Raw genomic sequence first — 21,031 nt, 5'->3', positions numbered from 1 at the left:
ATCGAAAGAGATAGCTACAACTCCAGACGGTGGTTTAAAAAAAGTGAAGATGAGAGATTAGCAGGAGAGTGACAATACAAAAATATGAGTGATGTAAAGACTAGGATACTTGAAAGTCTTTGAATTCTGTGAGAATGCAGTGGCTGGCTATAACTGTTCAGTCCCAGTGGAGGGTAATCTCTGGCTCCAAGAGGTGAGCCTTACAGAAGAGACAACAACAGTTGTTAAAAAGAAATATGTAGCAACTCTGGGGAACTAAGAGGAAACCGACATCACCCTTGTGCCACCATAAACACTTCTGTGGTGGCACAAAGCAAATAGTCGTCTGTACCTTTTATGCCCGTACAGCATTATTGCAGCAGACATCTATTTGATTTATGATGGGAAAATACCCACACTTTCCAAGCACCCCAGGCAGGCATGCTCAGGGCTTGAGGGGCTCGATCCTGTGTGCTCTGGGAATTTCTGTGTAGGGTCATTCCCCTCAAGCCTTAAAAGTCCCTGCCCAGCTTTCCCTGCTTCCAGAGACACCCTGGAGATTGCCAGGGGCACATCACTAAAACAAGGAACGCATCCCCTGTCCCACAAGATCAAAAGCCAGTACAATGGGTGACGTGTTTCTTTTAGTGAAGCAGATCAGCTGTGCCAGGACACATCCCAGCACAGCTGATCCACTTCACTTGGTGATGTCTATTTCTAACTTTAGAGGTAGGGTTACAGGGTGCAGTAAAGCAGTTGGAAGGAGTCGCCAGGAATTCAGTTTATACTTGTGTTGAATGCTGGCTGTATTGTGGCTGGCTGTGCCTCAGTGAATAGTTCTTTTAATCAAAAAACATTTTAATTTAGAGAGATAGTCTTCTCATGTTGCACACCTTGTTGTAGTTAATGAAGTGTGCGATAACTTTTTTTTATCTGAGTTCATAGCCTCCTCATGAAAAGAGCCCTCCCACTGACTGAAACAATTTTGTTGCCTAGACCATGGAATAGGCTAGGTAAGATGAACCTTTTCCCTTGCAAGCAACCTAAATAGGAGTTTTTCTGGCACCAATATCAGTCAATTTCAGGCAGTCTGGCCCAGGGGTTATGAGGTCTAAATATAACTTTGGAAGAACTTAATGCTATTAAAGTTACTTTACATCATTTCTGTGTAATAATGAGAGGGAAATGAAAAATTAATGAAGATGGACAGTGTGGGCATGATCCCTTTGTATAAAGGAAACTGGAAGTCACTGGATCAATGACTATACATCTTGTAACACAAATGCAATTTCCTTTAAAACTTTAGCCTATCTCCCTGTCTTGTTGCCCAAGAAGACAGCTTTCTCTCCCTAACCCTCAAAACACAAATAGCATGAAAAGATCACTCCCTGAACTCAAGGATGCAGGAAATTTTGCATACAATTATTTGGGACTTAGAGGATTTTTTTTTTTTTTTTTTTTTTTTTATGTTGCATGCAGATGCCTGGGCATTGTTACACCTTCTTGAAATTTTAGCCATCCTCATGAATACTTGAAGCTCCAGAGCTATCATTAACTGTACCTTCTTTCTTTTAACAAGGTTTCTATTTCTGAGGCCCTTTGTCAGAACATATGCAAGATAAAGTAGCATAGACTGAAGGGGAATTGAGGTCTGCACAAAGATGGTGTATAATAAGAGATGACTACTAGTGAAATCACTCCTCTGCTCTATTTGGAAAGCTAGCTGAATCTTATTGGAAGTAGACACTTTCCTGACAGATTTCACATTTGTCTTCTGTTGACTGATCAAAGACAAGTCCAGGAGCTCTCCCTAGGGGAATGCCCACTGGTCTAGAGTCAAGTGCTAGATCATTAGCTTTCAAACAAGATACTGTATCTGTTAAAGTTTCCATATTTGTGCAGTACCAGGACACACAAGTATTTGTACTATCTGTGCAGGGCTTTTACAGATACCAAGCCACATACACAGGAAAAGATCTTCTGCATGACTTTATCCAAATGTGATTTCACCACTTCTTAAGGCATTTAGAAATGTTTAATATTGCAAATGTTGGAAAGAGCATATTAGTAGGAAGTGGGAGAAAAATATGTGTGTATGCTGGAATTTGCATTTGATATATATTTTTTTTCATTTCTGAGATTTGGGTCATGTACACAGATACTGCAACATGATTCTCTCAAACAGCTTCCAGATAGAATTGTTGTTAGTTTCTTTATCAAAACCTATGCAAGTTTCAGGATGGGAAAATCCCATGGTACCTGGAACATCTTGGTCTCCTATGCAACTTTGGGGATGCAAGACCCTATATGATTTTGTTTGGAAAATTACTTACCTCTTCTGCTATACCTGTCATCATCTTTTGTCCTTAAGATGATTGTACTCTGTTAGCTGCAGCTGTATGCAGTAGAATGTAATGTGACAGGTTATGCTTCTTGTGTGTGTGTGTGTAACTGTATATTATACTTTTCAATTAACATCAAGAGAAATGGCACTTTCATAGAAGTGGAAGGCACTCTATGCTATGGCTGTGCATGTTGTGGCCTTCATTGCCAAAAATACTTTTGATATTTTGGTGGTTCAGTAGTGGAAATAAACAGTCCTAACGTGTTACAACCTGGATATGGGAAAGAAATAGGGGAGTAAAAAAAAAAAAAATCATTTCCTTTCTATTTATGAACTTCTTATTTAACCAGTCTTATTTAACTTCTTGTTTGGCCAGTTTTTCTTTCTTCCATGAAAATATTAAAGAAAATTACTTTTTACTGAATGCAGCACACAACTAAATATGATTATAAACTAATTTCACCTTATTAATGTGATTTTAACTAAACTGTTTCATGTCTTTGTTCATGGCTGCACATATTCCTAATTACAGTCTTCATTTGCATATGTGTGCATGTGTGTGTGCACAGATAGATATCATTTTACAGTTAAGTATGGCTTGAAAATGTGAAATATATCCTGAAATGGAATATGAAAATAATGGTCTGTTCTGCTGAGGTACTAATACCTAGTCTGCTTGTAAATCTACACATAACTGTGACAGAATATGTTATTCATTAATGATAATTGAGATAACTGCTCATTGTGCCCTAATAACATTTTTTGCCATATCCATGGTATGGTAATAGTTGCAGTATTGTTTTGGAAATTGAGTTACAGTCCAATAAAATATCACTTTCTTACAAACACATCACCATTCTAAAACTGAAAGATCATTGTCTTTAAACCCTATTTCTAGCATAAACTTAAAAAAAAAAAAATTCAGAAGGTATAATGGACACATGCACTAGGCAGAGTTTTTTCAAAATAGCGTCTGACTGCAACCACAAATTGCATGCATGCAAATTTTTCATGTGTAGTTTTCTGGAGTGCTAGTAAATAGGCGTTATCATATCTAGCAACTTCCTCTTTTTCAAGGATGTGCAAGTTGAGATTTAGTAATATACTGCAATTTATCAACGTGGCTGTATACTCATAGTCTCTGTAGTTGTTCATCTGGAAAGTGGAAGATTAGTAAACCTCTTCTCATTTCCTGAGTGCAGTAACCCTTAAAATTATTACTCCCAAAACTGAACTAGTATAGAGGGGTGGGGTAGGGGGGGAGCAGAAATTGAGGATTAACACCTTTTGGCTATTTTTTTGGCATTTTAGTCAGCATATCCTGAGACAGTTATATGCTATTGTCATAAAAGGACTAATCTTTGTGTTTGTTGTTTAGATGAATTCTGGTTCTCAGATGGCTCCTTATCTGATAAAGCCAAATTCAATGATCCTGGCCTGATGCCCCTTCCAGACACTGCCACAGGGCTAGACTGGTCGAACCTGGTAGATGCTGCACGAGCATTTGAAGGTAACAGGAAAACCAGTGAATTAGATGCCTGTTTTAAAGACAAGCAAGCATTTTATTTTCTTTATTTTGTATATGCACATTGTGAATAATAAAAATCCTACTTTGGCAGTGTTAGCTTCCCTGTCCTCTTGGCAGTATTTCTTATGTTCAAATAAGAAAATTTGGGCACAAGGTTGTATATTGTTGCTGTCAACTTTGTGTGTCCAAAGGATGCCCCCTTAACTTTTCCTTCAGCTTGTACAATAAGCTGACATCAATATAACGCAGAGATGCTACTGATATTTCTCCAGTAAGGTGCTGTTAGGAAATAAAGCATTATTTCAGCATTGGACTATATATAGTTCCACATTTTCCTGGAGAAAAGGGCGTAATTATCACTTTTCTAATTAAAAGTACCCATGCTGAACAGAAAAGTAAACAGAAGGGTACATGCAAAGATGTACACATTTAGCCTTTTTTCCCCGCATGCTTTGTCAAATTTTTTTTGTGCTGTCCCAGATCTTGAGTTCCATTGGTTAAGTGGTACTGCTCAGAAATTGACTGAAGTATGAGAATACTTTGTGAAAAAGTGTAGACATCACCACCACAATGATAATTTACATTTGGAGAATACACATATACAGAAAACTGAAAGCTGAGTCATCAATTGTAATATTCTTAAACTGAATCACACCATGGATATTTTGCTGATCACATGTTCAGTACTAATTTTATCCCTAAGAATGTAATGGCAAAAGAGATTTAAATTGGTTGGAAGATATTCACAACTATTGCACTATTATTCTGAATGGCATTATTACCATTTCAAAGAGAGTCATGAACGGTGATGATTAGCAGTCTAAACTACTGGCTAAATTGCTTTCTAACTTGATTAAGCTTGCATCCCTTCATTTCTATCCATTACTTCTCAAACAAGTGCACCCTAACTGGTAAGAAAGTATTGTAACACTAGAAGATACCTGGGGGAGAAAACATTCTCATTATATTGGTACACTTGGATGCTCCTGGTGGGCAGGAGGTGTATTTTGTTACTGATATCTTCATGAAGCAACTGGAAAATTTGATTCTTGTCAGAACAAAGAAGGCTTGGCATTAAGCTGCTAAGCTCATGCTAAACTCTTTGTTAATGCTTCATAGGGAAGATTTTTGTGTGAGCTCACCTGATTAAAAACACTTGTTCTACGTGGGTACTGTCCTAAATTCAGCTGTTATGAGGTCTTTAATAACCTAAATCTTAATGTTTATAATCTTTTTAAAGTCTTTTTTAATTTCAGTGTTATAGTTCCCTATACAATCAGATAAGAATAATAGTAGGCTGTGTGGTATCCTATGCTTTGCTTAATCAGTTAGAAACACTTTCTTAGATTCATTTTTAGAAATTTCAATTCTTATACTGTACCATTCAAACCTAAAGGAAATCTAGGCAGAACAACTTATACGCATTGATAACTGAGTTGTTCTGTTTCCTGTTGTTTGTTCTGTTCAAAAAGGGGGAGGGGATTTTTACTGTCTTGTTTTTAGTTGTGAGTTTCAAATTTCTATGCATCAATTTTGTACTCCCTTACCAATTCAGTCTTCATAGTTTGAAGTATAGTCTGGATCACTAAGCGCCTGTTTTGATGATTGATTTATGAATTTATTGGGAGAAAATGAACTGTGTGCTAAGATGCATATAAAAATATACCATTGTGTTTCTATATTTGAAAAGTGCAAGTTCTGTTTTGTTAGTATGTGAATACCCAGGACGCAGAGTGGAGTTAAAGATATCTGTGCAAGTGCTGTATAGTCCCTTAGAAGAATTTTACTGTTACTTTTTTTAACATATTTGATTGGAGAAATTAGTTTTTTAAAAAGTAGTCAGCTTTCCGTGCCTTCTGTCTCTTAATCAGAAAGTCATGTCAAGACAGTTTTGCTTATTTTAATATCTTGAAAAGCTCACTGAGAGGGAGTACATTATAACAGATCATTTGTTCTTAAAATAGTTGGATTTAAATGGGAAGAAGCAGGTGCTAGTTGTCCTTTTGTTATTGAAGAATTGCTTCAAGATTGGTGTTAAGAGTTTAGCTGGGAGTTAGCATCCTTGACTCTAATGTAAAACATGGATGTCAAAGATGACACAAACTGATGACAAAAATATCAAAGAAAGAGACTGCAAATGTTCGGAAAGGATCTCGAATGGCAGTCAGTATTCCTAAAGAATATTTTAAAAGTAAAAGTATATATTATAGAAGAAGTTGTGTTTTCATGATCATTTACTTGACTGTATGGCTATAAAATGTCCTACTTGTATTTTTGTGCACAAGAATGTAATCAAAACTTTTTAAAGGAAAGACTAGAGAAAGTCTAATGAATGAAGACTAAAACTTTATTAAAGGAACTGTTTGCTACTGAAGATTTAAGAAATAGCTATGATTTAGTATCTGGTTTGTTTGTTTTTTAAATATATACCACTCTAGTTAATCATTGTGCAATTTACAGTAATTAGATACAAAAACTTTAACAGTTTTTCAACAAGGCTGCTTCTCTGTATAACCTCTAAACATACTTGTGAATTTGATTCAAAGGTCAGTTCTTTCTTGGTTCTCTCCTATATATTGACAACCCATATTTTGTTATCTCAATGTTTAGGTGAACACAAATAACATTTTTCCATTCTTGAAATTCAGTTGTTTCATAAATTGGAACTAGGTAGAGGTTGTTAGCAGTTTTAATTTTGGGTGTGAGGTGTGATTTGGCTTGACGTGACACTTTTTGGCTCCACAAACAGAAGTCAGAATTCTTTGTCAGATCCTTAAGAGCATTATTTTTGTCATTTTAAATCTAAATGAAAAGAACTTAATTGGATGGTCTTTTAAAATGTCTTTGTCAAGGATTCTGTTGAAGACTTTTTTAATGGATTCAGTGAGACTTTTTTTTAACTAAACTGCTCTAGCCCTTGCTTGCTAATGAGTCCTATGAATTGAGTGCTGCTGTTTTTAGGTAGAGATGTGGGCTTCTCATCAGAGACTTCATGACATCCGGATACTGATGATTTCTTTAGTGACAGCCAACATATGATGGCCACACTGTTACTTGTTCCATGAAACTCCTATGATATTTATAATTCTCACATATGTTCAATCAGAGGTGGTTTCACACAACCAAGAGAAATGTTTTCCTTGATTCCTGAGGTACAGCCAACCTACTCATTCCAGAGGAAATTAGAACTACCTAGGCTGCTACTGATGCTGTTAGAACCTCCCAACCTCCCTGCAGTCAGGTTCTTGCAGTTGGGCAGTCCTCAGGAAATTTGTCAGAAATTTCACAATTCTCTGGCTCCTAGACTAGATACAGACAGTCAAAATGCCTGAGGCTGAATCGATTCAGTCTTTGCAGGTTAGTCTAAACTGCACAGATTAAATTGAAACAGAAGTGAACCGACATTACCTTTGATTCAGGGAATGCAGCCACATGTCTGCAGTGGCTCAGGCCAGAAGCCAGGGGGTGGTAGAGTGCAGCTCTCTAGCTGTGTGTTCACTTTCTCTTCTTGCTGCCTCCGAGGTCTTGGGGATTTGCAGTCCAAAATGACACCAGCAGGACTCTGCAGGGTTGCTCATCGCTTCTGCTTCCAGGTACCTCTGGGATTTGTAGTCCACAGTCACAGCCAGCACTAAGTTTGAGCATGGGAAGGGGTGTTGAAACCCCTCCCTGGCCCCAAACCCCAGCCAGCTAGGGAGCACAAGATTGGAGCCAGCCCTGCTCTCGGAGCAGACAACACAGCCCAGCCTAGGGCTGGAAAGCATGCTGGGATGCTGGGGGACTGTGATTTAACTTGAACCAGAAAGTTGTCTGGAACAGAAGTTTCATAAACCAGTTTGATCTGAATCAGTTAAGTCTGATACTACATTCAACCAGGTTTATCTTAAACCAGTTTCAGCCATTTTGAAATTAGTTTATACGCACTTAGGTTCTATTCTTTTACAGGTTTAAACCAGTTTCAATGTAGAATGAAATAGGAGGGGATATAAATACATATCAGAAAAGAATAAGCAAAAGTGACAGTTTTTTAAAAGTTGATGTATGTTTATTGTTTTACTATACTTCTCTAAAGTCCTCCTAGATCCTGAAGTCTGAGTTAGAAAAATGTGGTTTCCAGTACTTGCTGGAAAAAATTCTGAAAATTTCCCCTCTCGTATCAATAAATGGACTATAGCCATAAATGTTGAGTATAACATGGAGACTAGTAATATTTCTGGCATTGTGGATTGGTTGTTTCTTAATTTAAAAAAAAAAAAACTTTAGTGCTTTGCAAATAATATTTTGGGGCTTAAGCAAACCACCAGAGCCTCTCTACAATACTGCTATGGTTTGATTCAGCTGTTGGTTTTGTACCAGGTTATTGCTGTGATTCAAAGCTACTTACCCCAATCAGAATGTAACATTTGTTAATGCGATTTTAGCTCTGTGGCACCATCTGTGCTACTATAATTAATATTGTTTTAACATTCCCATTTTTAATCTTTATGGTTTAATAAAAGTAATGCTACACATAACATAATGAGAGAGGGGTAAAATATTCAGCATAAAAAATAATTATCCTAACCAAATTAGCTTGTTTAAGTGTTAGAAAAATAAAGATTGAAAGCACTGAGGCAAACTGTTGTCAGTTAATGAGTATGCAACTTCTGTCAACCTCAGTAGGATTTTGTGTGCATACCCGTGGACCGAATTTGAACTTCAACTGAAAATGTATCAGTAAGAGCACCATTTTATACATTGTTTTACATTTAGGCTAAGTACAGACAGTTAAAAATGCCTGAGGCTGAATCGATTCAGTCGTTGCAGGTTAGTCTAATCTGCAGAGATTAAACTGAGAAACAACTGGACACACGTTCGGTCTTTGATTGAGGAAATGCAGCAGCATGCCTGCAGTAGTTCAGGCCAGAAGAGGGGGGCGGGTGCTAGAGCCCAGCTCTCTGGTGTGTAGCTAGCATGGGCTGTATGTTCACTTCCTCTTTCTGCTGCCCCTGAGGTCTGTGGGATTTGCAGTCCAGAATCACAGAATCAGGACTTTGCAGAGTTGCTCATCACTTCCTCTTCCTGCTTCCAGGTGCCTCTGGGATTTATAGTCCATGGTTGCAGCAAGTAGTAAGTTTCAGTAACTTTAGCAGGGCAGAGCAGGCCCCAGACCCTAGGCAGGTTTCGCCTGAGAAGGCAGGCCCTGTCTTCCCTCCCCTCCTATCCTCCCCCGCCCCCCAAACCCTTTTCTGCTGGAGCAGACAGCACAGCCCAAACCAGGGCTGGAAAGTATGCTTGAGATGCTGGGGGACTGTGATTTAACTTAAACCAAGAAGGAGTCTGAAACAGCAGTTTCATAAACTGGTTCGACCCAAATCAGTTAAGTCTGATGATACTACATTCAACCAGGTTTATCGTAAACCAGTTTCAGCCATTTTGAAGCTGGTCTGTGTGTACTTAGCTTCTATTCTGTTACAGGTTTAAACCAGTTTCTGATGACTTAAACTGGTTTATGTGTCACTTCTGTCACTAGCCCCAATCTGTTCTCTGGTCCCATGCATTGCCTTCCTTAATTACTTTGAATTTTTTCTACAAGTTATAGCAGGGGTTGGCTGTGGCCCCCAATCCCCTCCTACTATCCCAGATAGCCCTGTTCTAGGGAGAGAGGGCTGCTCTCATCTCTCTAATGCAGCCTCCACTGAAAAATATGGTGCTGAAAAGCATGACATTACAGTTTGGAGTGGCTAATTCAGCAGTGATGGTAAGTGGAGGCTGCAGTGGTGGAACAGCCCACCATAGGGCAGGGATAGCTATGGTGGCAGTAGGGGGTTGGCATGCCATTAGCAAAACATGGGCCAGATCCAATCCCTTCGTGGGCCAGATTTGGCCCATGGGCCCCAGGTTGCTGACCCCTGACATGGGGTTGTCTGGTGAGGGTTCTGATGAGGCTGGGGCAAGTACAGGCACACTCTGAGTCAGAGGGACACTCCAGACCCAGAAGTTTGCCTATCAAGCTGCCACAGTAGCTACTCATTAGCTCTTGGTTTCTGTTGGAGCTGAGAACAGCTGCTGAGGATAACCTCAGAGCAGCCTCTCCAGCAAGTTTCCAGTTCTAGAGTCTGCCTGTCTGCAGACTTGAGGGGAGTGGGGTGTCTTCTGCCGCATCTTCACCAGGACACACTAGGTAAAGAAGTATAGATGAGGCCTAAGGTTGCACACGCCATGGGGGTTTAATTTGGTTTAGTTTTCCCTTAATTGAAACAGTGGGTTTTTAAAAACACCACTTCAATTTAATCAGAATTAAATCGAACTAAGCCCCCATCAGATGTACAGAATGGTGGGGGCCCGATCCTAGCAGCTGCGGAGGGAAGCACCGCCCCTACACAGCTCAGGCAGGCAGGCTTCAGGGAGAAAAAAAACAAGATCAGGCTTGGTGTTTTGTTCAGTGGAGCTTATCTGCATGGGCTGTTGCCAAGTCCCACAGACCGTGAGCTGTGTGGGGCCAGCTAAGCCACCAGCACATCATCTTCCAGCACCCCATGCACTGTTGCACTTTGTTAGGTAGCAAACTAAAACACCTCAGAGGTGTTTTATCTTGCTACGTACCAAAGTCATTTAAAGCGGAATACCCCGCCAAACATGCAAACAGCAACGCCATTAAAGCAGAATACGCCACCGAGCATGCAAGCAGCAGCCCCACTAAAGCGGTGCAAAAGGGCATTTAAGCCACTTGAAAGGCCAATTTTGTGGTGTGTACCCTAAGATTTGTGGTGCCCTATGGTTCTGCAAACCCCAGTTCAAAGTCGTCTTTGTTACAAAAGATTACATAAATTGGCTTACTTTGTACATTTGCCTGAGATTTAGATATAAATCTCAGTATATCTTCTTAAATAATTTAATTGTGTACACGCACTCATATATATTAGGAGATTCGCATCACAACAACACACAAGGCAGGAAGCAGAAAGAAGAGCAACAGCTTGGGCAGAGGCCACAAGGCAGGGAGCAGAAAGCAGAGCAGTAGTTTAGTCAGAAAAAGGGGATGGGAGTGGCACTCAGGGTGAAAGGTTAATTTGTGGCACAATTTCCAAAGGCTGGTCACCATTGAGGTACACACATTGCATAATTTTTAATATTTTTTTCTACAAGTAGTACTCTATTTTAAAATGTCATGCTCTAATTTTTGTGACTGCTACACACATTGTTAGCACATCCTCTGACTAAGGTAAAGATGGAGGTTTGTTTCAAAGAGACTGGGTCCTCAACGGTAGTCATTGTTCTTCAATAGAAAATTTCTGAATTTCACTCGTCTCAATAATGTTTACCCAACACTGCGAGAAAAATAAAGGAGCATTTCTATTGAAAAAGTTGCTTCAGTGATGCAAAATACCACACATTGCACTTAATTGGCCACTAAGTCATAACATGGGAAAGTTTTCAGGAGCAATGCAGACAGGAAAGCAAAGGCAGGAAAGACAAAGTAAAAATGAAATGGATAATTAGATGGGTACCTGGAAATTACTTTTATCCAATTTCTTTTATCAGCTCGATTGGAACAATCTTGATTTTAACACAGGTACTTTGCATAATCTGAGTAAGGAAACTAATTTTACCCTTTCCCTGATGCTTAAATTAATCAAGCTATTGTGCTTCCATAGTGTGAATGGTGTAATAGTGATAGTCATGGCATCTGAAATCACACCCTTGTCCTACTCTAGATGTGTAAGGAAAATTTGTGATCCAAAAACTTGCTGAAACATATCACAGATTGCAAATAATGATAAAACTTGGGGAAATTATGTCTATAGAAAACTGCTCTCAAAATCAGATATTAAAGAAATGCAACTTTGCTTTGAAGCCTTTTTATGTCTGGAAAAGACTTGTCAATCTTTGCCATGTTCTTCAAAAGTGTTCATTTTATAAGTGCTTAAAATAACTTCTAATTGCTGATTCCCTTTTTTAATCTATATAGAACGTCTAAAACAGGTCACTGAAATTTCTTACTATTTAAAACAGTCTGGATATGTTTACTCTTCAGTGTTGTTTATTTTAGTTATTTTTATGTGGAGCCATGTCTCCATGCTGTGTGTGACAATCCTGTGCATTGTATTGGAGCTACTTAGCATGAAATGCCATGGTAGCTGGCATTACATAAATATTGGTTTTGAAAGGCTTAATGCTTCTTGGAGTAAGAGCCAGCATGACTTACATTGGCAGCATGTGACTCTTACATAAGGGCCACAGCTGCTTTAGTGGCAAGATAGTTGGATGGACTCCCTTGTTTATAGGAACATTCTAAATCTTATTCCAGGTTTTGACTCAGATGAAGATCTTGGGCCGATCTGTCACCACGCGTCATTTCTAGGTGATGGTCTGGGGTTGATGACTTTTATCTTATGTAAACCTTCCTTATTTCTGTGTTTGCACGTTTGCATGATAATGCAAGCTTGGGGGGAGGATGGAGCAAAGAGCAGAGAAGGCATGTTATAGTCAGAGTCAATAGAAATCTGCAGGCATGGAATTTGTATGGCAATCTATTCAACCAGTCTCCACAGAATATGGATTTTCCATAGAAATTCATTTAAATCAAAATTAGTGCATCATTTACTCTCATTCTATGTAGTGATAGTCTGCGTGGCATAGTCTTCTTATCTGATGCTTGGTGTATCTTGACAGCTGTTGTATGCTGCATGTCCTTTGATAATGATGTCGGTCTTTGGAGACATGCTAAGTCCAAACAAATCAAGATCTACATGACAGCGGCTCTAGTGTTGTTGATAATTGAAGGCACTTTCACCAAAAATGGTACTGAAAAATGATGAAACTGAGTCAATAATAACACTCATATACTGCTTTTCAAATACGCAGATACCAAGTAGCTTATGCAAGAGCTTGAAATAATATGATGATAAAACCTGGACAGTTCAGATTTCTGTGGAATGTAATGACTTGGCTTCATGGAAAATATCAGCATTTTCCATTAACTTTTATTTTCATTGGTCATAGCCCTTGTTCCTCAGAAGGGTTTCACAGGTTTTCTGTGGACCTCAGCAGGACCAATTTACTGTTTGAATTAGTTTTTTCTAGTCGAAACAAATAATTCTTGCTCTGTTGACACATGCAAAACAGTAGACTCTAGTGGCTTTTAGATACAGATTTTTTGAAGCCAACTGGCTGGAATAAATTTTTTTTCTGATTGTCCTTGAAGCTGTGATTAAAAAAAAAACAACAACAAAAAACCTGGTTCTCTGGCTCTAATCAGATCCAAATCAATTCATTGTACATTAGCCTTTGATTTTTGTATATAAAACCATCTTTACAAACTTTTTTTTTATCAACTTTGTTTCCTCCCACCCCTATAGATCAGAGAGTAGCATCTTTTTGCACCCTGAATGATATGCAGCAAGCACAGGGTTTGGCAGGTACTCAAGATATACCTTTGGGTGAGAGTCCAACAGACGGAAAAGATTTCCTTGATGCTACTGGGTATGTAATATTTGAAGTGCTTTTATAATGAAACAGATAACATTTGGTTCCATTTAATAACCTATGCAGATGCATGTATCTTCACAAGTTTTGAAAAAAGCTGAACTCCTCAACAAAGCCATATATTTCATTTACGTTTACATATCAAGAAAATAAATGGTACTGACTGGAGGAAGCACTTAGATTTGCAATGACCAAATTATCCAGATTGACTCAACTGTAAATATAGTGAAAATGACTTTTCAGACTGCTAAACTGTATAGGACAATGGCTTCTAAACCTGTTGGATCAGTGGGCACTCTCCCCTTTCAGTATCCTTGAATGATCAGGTACCAATATCATCAGTACTTGAAAGGGAGGGAGGAACCATGCCAGCAGTTAGACGATCTATACTGGCTATCTGGACCACTGTAGTCTGAGAACCATTGATATATAGCACAGTGTCTTTCTCTCTAATGTATAGGAGTTCAACTGAGATCACTTATAACTGACATAAGATAACTTTGGGTAACTGTCAGAGCAATGAGATATTAGAAGGAATTATTTTGGTCTACCTGCTGCTTTCTGGAAAATAAGAACAATTTTTTTGTAGCTCATCAACTTGTGAGTACTACCCACAGTGAAATAACAAGTTTTTAGATTGTTGTTTGTAACAGTTTCCGTAAGGGATATAAAAGTCCAGGAGAAACTTGCATGCAGTGCTCATTTAGCTCATCAAGTCACTGGACAAAATTTCCTTCCTGGCATCCTGGTCTGCCATAACTGCACATTTCTGTAAAATGGTAGGGAGCCCTCAAGGAAACTTGTCACGGATTAACTGCAGTGGCCAGCAAAGCATACCTTATTTAAAAAAGTAAATTACTGTAACAAAGTCCCAATATCAAATATTGTATGTACACAGTACCAAGAATATGGCATATTTGAGGTCAACGGCAAGCTGCTGAATGCACAGCATCCTCAAAAATCAAGGGTTTACTTTTGAAAAAAAGTTATTACTCACATTTTCCAAAATAATTGGTGCTAAAGTTAGGTTACTGAAGTCAGAGTCCAACAGATGGGCTATCACCATCAACAGATGATAATGTGATGCCATTTGTAGCTGTGGAATTTAATCCTTTGCCCCCAAAGTCATAATAAGTATGGTTTGCTGCTTACTGGAAGATTGTAAGATGTAGTCCAGTCTTAGCCCCATAAGGCCTACTTCTCTGTTGGTTTTTCCTCAAGTGTTTAAACCTTTTCAGGACAAAAGAATAATCTAGCAGAGTGCTAAGGAGGAAGGAGACGGCAAGAAGGACTCATGCACGCAAAGAACATGAGAAGCTGTGAGAAACTGGCTTTTCAAGGCTGATGCAATGGTGTCTGGAATTGTTTTGTGGCACTTAGATACACTGCAATAGGTGCCTTTAAAAAACAAGATACATGTATGGAAGAACACATGTGCCAGTATGTCTGCCTCTTCAAAATTCTCTATGCAAATATCAGTGCTTAGCCTTGGGATATGAATTGGGAAGATACTCTAAAATTTTCCAGATTAATTAATCTCATGCTATGAGTATGAGCTGGATCTAGTTTTGTCCTTTTATATTTCATTCTAATTTAAATGAGTAAAACTCCCCATCTTTCTCAGGCTGGCAAATAGGTGTTTCAGTAGATAAGAAATCTATCAGCGTGAATACATAAAGTATTTTATATGTTGGCATTTTATTCACCATTAAAATTGCATATTTCTAGGAGGAGCAAAACATGTTCAGTGTAACAGGCAAACAAAACAAGGGGAAAAAATACTCCATCCTAAAAAGAGATTGCAGTAGGTTTCATTACGTTGCATGTTTGTCCATGAACAAATGCTTTATTTTGGCTGTTGCAAAGATAAACATTGAAGAGCTCATCAGCACCCCAGTGAACTTCCTAAGAAACATCGGTGGCTCTGAGAGTTTGCCAGGTCCAACTGGCCTTTTTAGAATGATAAATCATTAAATAAGATTCTGCGTGCTCTTAAATATTTCAGTATGGCCCCATGCACTGCAGCCCACCAACGTCTTTCAAATTAGTGTCAATTGAAGCATATCTAGTAAGTGATGACAAAAAACATCCTAAGGGTAGGGAGTAGTGTCAGTTACTTGAACTACTCTAGGAAAATTGTGCATTTGGCTCTATGCAAAGATGTCTACTGCCTTGGGAGACCAGTCAGTGTAACCCTGTAATTGCCAGTCTTTGCAGTATTGGGACTATCTAGGCAACCCTGAAGATCAAATCTGCAGAAACCTTATCTTCTAGGGAGGAGGAAGTCGAAGTGAATTGGTGATTGAAGATATCAGTCAGCAGACACTGTATTAGCATTTGCAACCAGAAACCTTTTACTATACATAAAGATCAGTGTGATCTTTTCACTGTGTGAAGTCAGAGAACAGGTTGGCACATCAGGCGGGAGCAGTCTAGCTTCATAGATCTGGAATTCTGACCTACACAACTCCAGGGGGCGGCTAGCTGATTTTGGAGTCAGGTCACGGGGCCGGCTGCTACTTTCAAGGGCTTATCATCACTGCCACCCCCCCACCCCCTCCCCCACACATACTCTTCTGATTGGCTGAGGGGCCCCAGTTGCCCTGCCCCCTACTGCTGATTGGTGAAGAGGACTGTTCGTCATACGGCCCCATCCCTTTGCCACCTCCATCTTGTCTGCTCACTTTTGTGCTGGCAGCCCCCTTCTCCGCTTTCCCCCCAGCAAGCTGCATGACTAGGAGAACTGCTGGCTCCCACATGGGAGCCAACATTTTATTTTTAGTAAGGTTTTTTTTTTTCTTCTTTCTCCCTGTGGATTTCTCAGAGATCGTGCGATTTCTAATATATCCTTGTAATCGTGATTTGGGTAGGTCCCTATTCACAGAACCAGCTTTGGGAAGAAAAGCGCTGTCATGGAATAACCATTTTCCATTAAAAGAAGCTAATTTGAGCACATCTTCAGGATTCGGGCAGGCATTGTGGTTGGATTCTAAACTATGTTGGTGTCAAGACTATTTATGCAGTATGTGCTTTGGATCCCAACCTCCGTCCACTGCTGTTTTAAGCATTCCATAGCAACAGGACGTGGACGACGAACAAATTAGATTAGTGCACTTCAGCAAGACTGAAACTATATTCCAGCCACACAAGATCCATAAGCAGCCATGAAGTTTTGAGGCAGCATGATAGGAATACCTGCTGTGCTTAAGTAAATGGAGGCTTTGCACCTAAGAACCTTAGGATAGTTGGTAGCTGGGTTGGGAACCTGTCTTGCACAGGACTTCTAATATCCACTGGGGAAAAGGCTGTGCTCTAAAGAAGCTGAGGAGCTTCACTAGACAATGCCTTCAGAGAAAGGGCAGCTTCTGCAACCAACCTCAGATCTAAGATATTTGCTGCATGAAATTGTCCTCTAAATCAAGGCAGAATCTGACCCATGTAATTTCAACAGAACACCATTCACTAACCCACCTCCCCCCAGCACTGGGTTCTGTAAAACGTGTGGTACCCATACAATTGTGTTTTGGTACTTTACAGCTGAAGAGAACTGATGAGCATCAGCTCAGACTGAAGCATGCAGCATCCTCACCTGCAAAAGGGCTCATATTATCAGAGGCACGAGAGTTCCCTGTGTTGTGACTTGCTTTGAATGAAGACCCATTTTTGTAACATTTTCAGAAAGCTGTCTCCAGAAAATTATTAGTTACAAAATATTATACTCCACTTACAGATGGAGATGCTATACTAGAACCAGAGTTCTGTTTTCAAGGCTGCAGAAGGAATGAGTATCAGTTGTCCTACTACCTCCTGCTGAGTTCAGTATTCAGAACTCAAGGCTACACTTCCCTGCTGTCTTGTTTGCGTTTGGTGTTTTTTTTAAAAGCAGGCTATAACAATAGAAGTTGTTCTTCATTTTTTTTCAAATTAATTTGTTTTGCTTTTCAACTTCTGGAATGGAAGGGGCAGTGAAAGGAGGAGGAAAAGAAATCTTTTAGTTTTTTTGCTTGTTAGGGTGTCACTCCAGTTAGAACCAGTTTTATATAAATTTGCTTAACTTGTTTGCTGAAGCATATTGCTGCTTAATGACTTTAAATTCACATTTCCCATGATGTCTAACATGCACTGAAAATAGCAAAAGGACATTCAATTTTTGTATTGTCAGACCCATCACAGTTGCAAAGACGCACAAAGCAGCTGATTCAGCTTTCTGCATTTCTGCAGCTTCTCTCTTCCAGATGAAGTAATTCACATCTAACTTCATCTAACTTCTCCTGTAAATCTATGTTACTGTCTCCCACAGTACTCAGTCATACACAGAACAGCAGCTCTTTCCAGCACTTTCTCTTGGTTGTGCATTTGATTCATCAGTGCCTATGTTATAAGTATGTTTGACCTTTTAAAGACAAAATATTTCTCATCTTGAAGTTTATCTTTTACTGGAAATTGCATACCTACTGCTCAGACAAAGAAGGCTCCTTACCAGAAAACTTCTTGTTTAACAAACACACTCATCGGATTACCCAACAGAAAGCTTCATTTGCACCGTGAATACATGTGCAAGTAACACCTCAAGCATTTCCTTTTTGAAGTCATTTTTCATTTCAGCTTCATTAGCAAGAAATTCAGTGTCACATTCCAGACATCACAGCAATGCGTTTGTCCCTCGGTAACCATCCACTGTTGCTTTTTCCAGCTAATATTAGCTAGTTCCAGCTAATTGGCCCTGGGTTGATTTTTGTTTCTTGTGACATGTCACTCTATGAACAGCTTCTGCAGTTGGCAGGGGAAGTCTTTTGAACAAACTCTGGAATGAAGTCAATTGTTTACATTTCAGGGAGCACACTCCAACTACTCTGACTGGAAAAGTAAACCAGCTGGAAGTGATTCTCCGGCAACTACAAACTGACCTTCGGAAGGTAAAACTCTCTTCTTTTTTTTTTTTAATGTTAAAAAAATGTTTCTATCAGACTCCAGTGAAAATGACTATTGCTTGTATAGTGCTTTTTGTCCAACAGTTTCAAAGAGTGCTACATCCAACGGACTGCATATGAAAAATACTACACTCAGTTTACAGATGAGTAAACTGAGGCACAAAGTGACTTGACTCTTAGTGACTCGTTGTTTGATCCTAGAGGTGGAAACAAGACCCTGGCTGCCAGGCCTGCTAACCAATGGCCATATACTGCTTCTGGCGATGAAAGAAGCTAGGAAAGGGAAATGATTGAAACCAGACATTTTTCTTTCTCCCTGGATTGTTGATATCAAATTCTTATGGCTTGAGGTCTCTCGTATCTTTTGGTAATCAGTCCCCGATCCTGACTACTTTCATTGGGGAAAATAAATTGAGAAGGTTGCACAATTTGTCTTGCACACTGATTTTTAAAGATGCAGTCAAATCTGAATTGTAGAGTTACATTTTAGAGCTCCAAAGTTTGTTATGAAGAGGTCATAATCCCCACAAAGAACGTACTTTTAGTTTTCTTTTTAGCCTGGAAGATTTTCTTCTTCAGAACAGCACTGCAGCAAACGTTGACATTCAATTTATAGTTCAGTAGCTGCTTACAATGGATTAGGGAGGTCAGGACTGTGACTTGCTTAGAAATAATAGCAACAAAAAATACTGTCATTCTGACTAGTTTATTCAACTTATTTTTATTATTATTATTAACCAGGAAAAACAAGACAAAGCAGTTCTCCAAGCTGAAGTCCAGCATTTGAGGCAAGATAATATGAGACTTCAGGAGGAGTCTCAAACAGCAGCTGCTCAACTGAGGAAATTTACAGAATGGTTTTTCAATACTATAGACAAGAAATCTTAATGTCAAGGCCTCTGAGAAGCACTCTTGGAACTGTGTAATAACTGTATTTTTTGAATTAGCAGGATATAATTTCACTGTGTTCACAATTCATTTTAGATGTTTCTGCTATATCCTCTGTCTAGCTTTATTCATTTGAACGAGACTGAGGGCCATGGGGGCGTATCTTTGTATTCATCTGAAGAAGGCAGAGAATAGCAGACATTTGTTTGTGTAAAGATGAATGTAAAATTTCTCGGTGTCATTTTAGACATTTTTAGAAGACGCTCTGGCTTGGGCTTGCCTGAAGAGGAACATATTTGAGGGTTGATTTCCTGTATTTTCAGGTGCTCTGGTGAAGATATTTAAAGCAATTTACATTAGCTTGGGCTTCAGTATTGTAAGATAAAAAAAAAAAACAAAAACCAGACATATACTTTAATGTTTAAAAGGTGCTCTATTTTTTGTATGTACAGTAGTTTATTTCCACAGTCCACATTGTCATAGCAATAAGAATGGAGGTATAGTGAATAGTCACAAAGCTGTGTTTATAAAGAGTTAGCACTGATGTGTTTAACACTAGTTTGGATGCAGATACATTAGAGATTTATTTATTTGCAGGAGCAAATGGTGCCTGAATATAAACAGTGTTCTGATTTTCTAAAGATACACATGCCTTGTAAATGGCTCACTGGGTTAGGCCACTCCAATTTCAGTTACTTTTGTATAGTTGATGTTCAGCTAAAACAGTTATACTGCTTAACTATTAAAATCATGGATGGTGTGAGCCAACCAATCACTTGTAAAATGCCAAATTTATCTTTGTACAGAAGCTTTGATCAGATGTCTTGTATTTAACACCTTTATTTAAGCTTATTTAACCTTAAATTGTTAATTTTATAAAGTTTGTTTTATCTGCACTATGGTGAGGTCAGTTGGTTGCAAGCTGTATTATTTTAGCTTGCCAAGACTATACTGAGGAGTTCTAGAAAATTCTAACAATTGGATGCTGCTAGTACACAATTTATTTGTTTGTATGCTTTAACATTTTTAACTGTTTCATTTGAGATGAACATACATTTTTCTTTTTTAATAAATGTTAAAAATATAAACCTTAAAAAGTCGTTATTCAATTTTTCATCCTACAGTATCCAACAAAAGTACTATTGTCAGTTGTTTAGATTTCTGCTCAGTTCAACATGAATGTCATGTGCAGATATATTGATCTGGATTCTTATTTAGGTTCTTGATCCTGACAAGCTCTAAGTTGCCACAGCCCCCATTCTCCTTTCAGGGTCCGGCCATTAATTCATGTTGACAATGTTGCTTTCATCTTTGGTGTGACATATAGTGTATAACCACAAAAATATGATAGGATCATATGAAAGTAGGGTTGGAAGGAGGTCATCTAGTCCAGCCCCCTGCTCAAGGCAGGATCATCCCCGACTGAAACATCCTAGCCAAGTAGCTAACTTGCTCTTGAAATTTTCCAGGGATAGAAACTTCTCTAGTTAGCCTGTTTCAGTGTTTGACCACTCTCATAGTCAGAAACTTCTACCTAATCTCCAACTTAAATTTCCCCTGCTGTAGTTTGAGACCATTCATTGATTCATAGATGTTGGGGTCAGAAGTAGTTCATCGAGTCTGACCCCCTACCCTGGGCAGGAAAGAGCGCTGGGTTCAGACAACCCCAGGTAGGTGCTTGTCCAGTCTCCTCTTGAAGACCCCCAGAATAGGGGACAGCACTACTTCCCTTGGAAGCCCATTCCAGATTCTAGCAACCCTTACTGTGAAGAAGCTCTTTCTAGTGTCCAACCTAAATCTGTTCTCCGTCAATTTGTGGCCATTGTTTCTAGTTACTCCAGGGGGTGCCCTAGTAAATAGAGCATCTCCTATTCCCTGCTGCCCTCCCCTGAT

General features: G+C 39.0%; 1 protein-coding gene across 1 annotated transcript in view; it reads left to right on the top strand.

The window, feature by feature from the left end:
* SIPA1L2 (signal induced proliferation associated 1 like 2) overlaps positions 1-20,213 on the top strand; it is a 261,532-nt gene extending 241,319 nt beyond the window's left edge. Inside the window, exons 20-24 of the mRNA XM_014521704.2 lie at positions 3,702-3,833; positions 12,142-12,195; positions 13,193-13,316; positions 18,154-18,235; positions 18,992-20,213. Of these exons, the coding sequence (XP_014377190.1) occupies positions 3,702-3,833; positions 12,142-12,195; positions 13,193-13,316; positions 18,154-18,235; positions 18,992-19,138 (539 nt within the window). The 3' untranslated portion in view covers positions 19,139-20,213. The remainder of the gene's footprint in view (positions 1-3,701; positions 3,834-12,141; positions 12,196-13,192; positions 13,317-18,153; positions 18,236-18,991) is intronic.
* The last annotated feature ends 818 nt before the right edge of the window (positions 20,214-21,031 follow it).

The sequence above is a fragment of the Alligator sinensis genome, unplaced genomic scaffold, assembly GCF_000455745.1.
Source record: "Alligator sinensis unplaced genomic scaffold, ASM45574v1 scaffold93_1, whole genome shotgun sequence".
NCBI classification, from domain to species: domain Eukaryota; kingdom Metazoa; phylum Chordata; order Crocodylia; family Alligatoridae; genus Alligator; species Alligator sinensis.
Note: the sequence above shows the minus strand (reverse complement) of the source record. Positions and strands in the feature narration are given on the sequence as shown.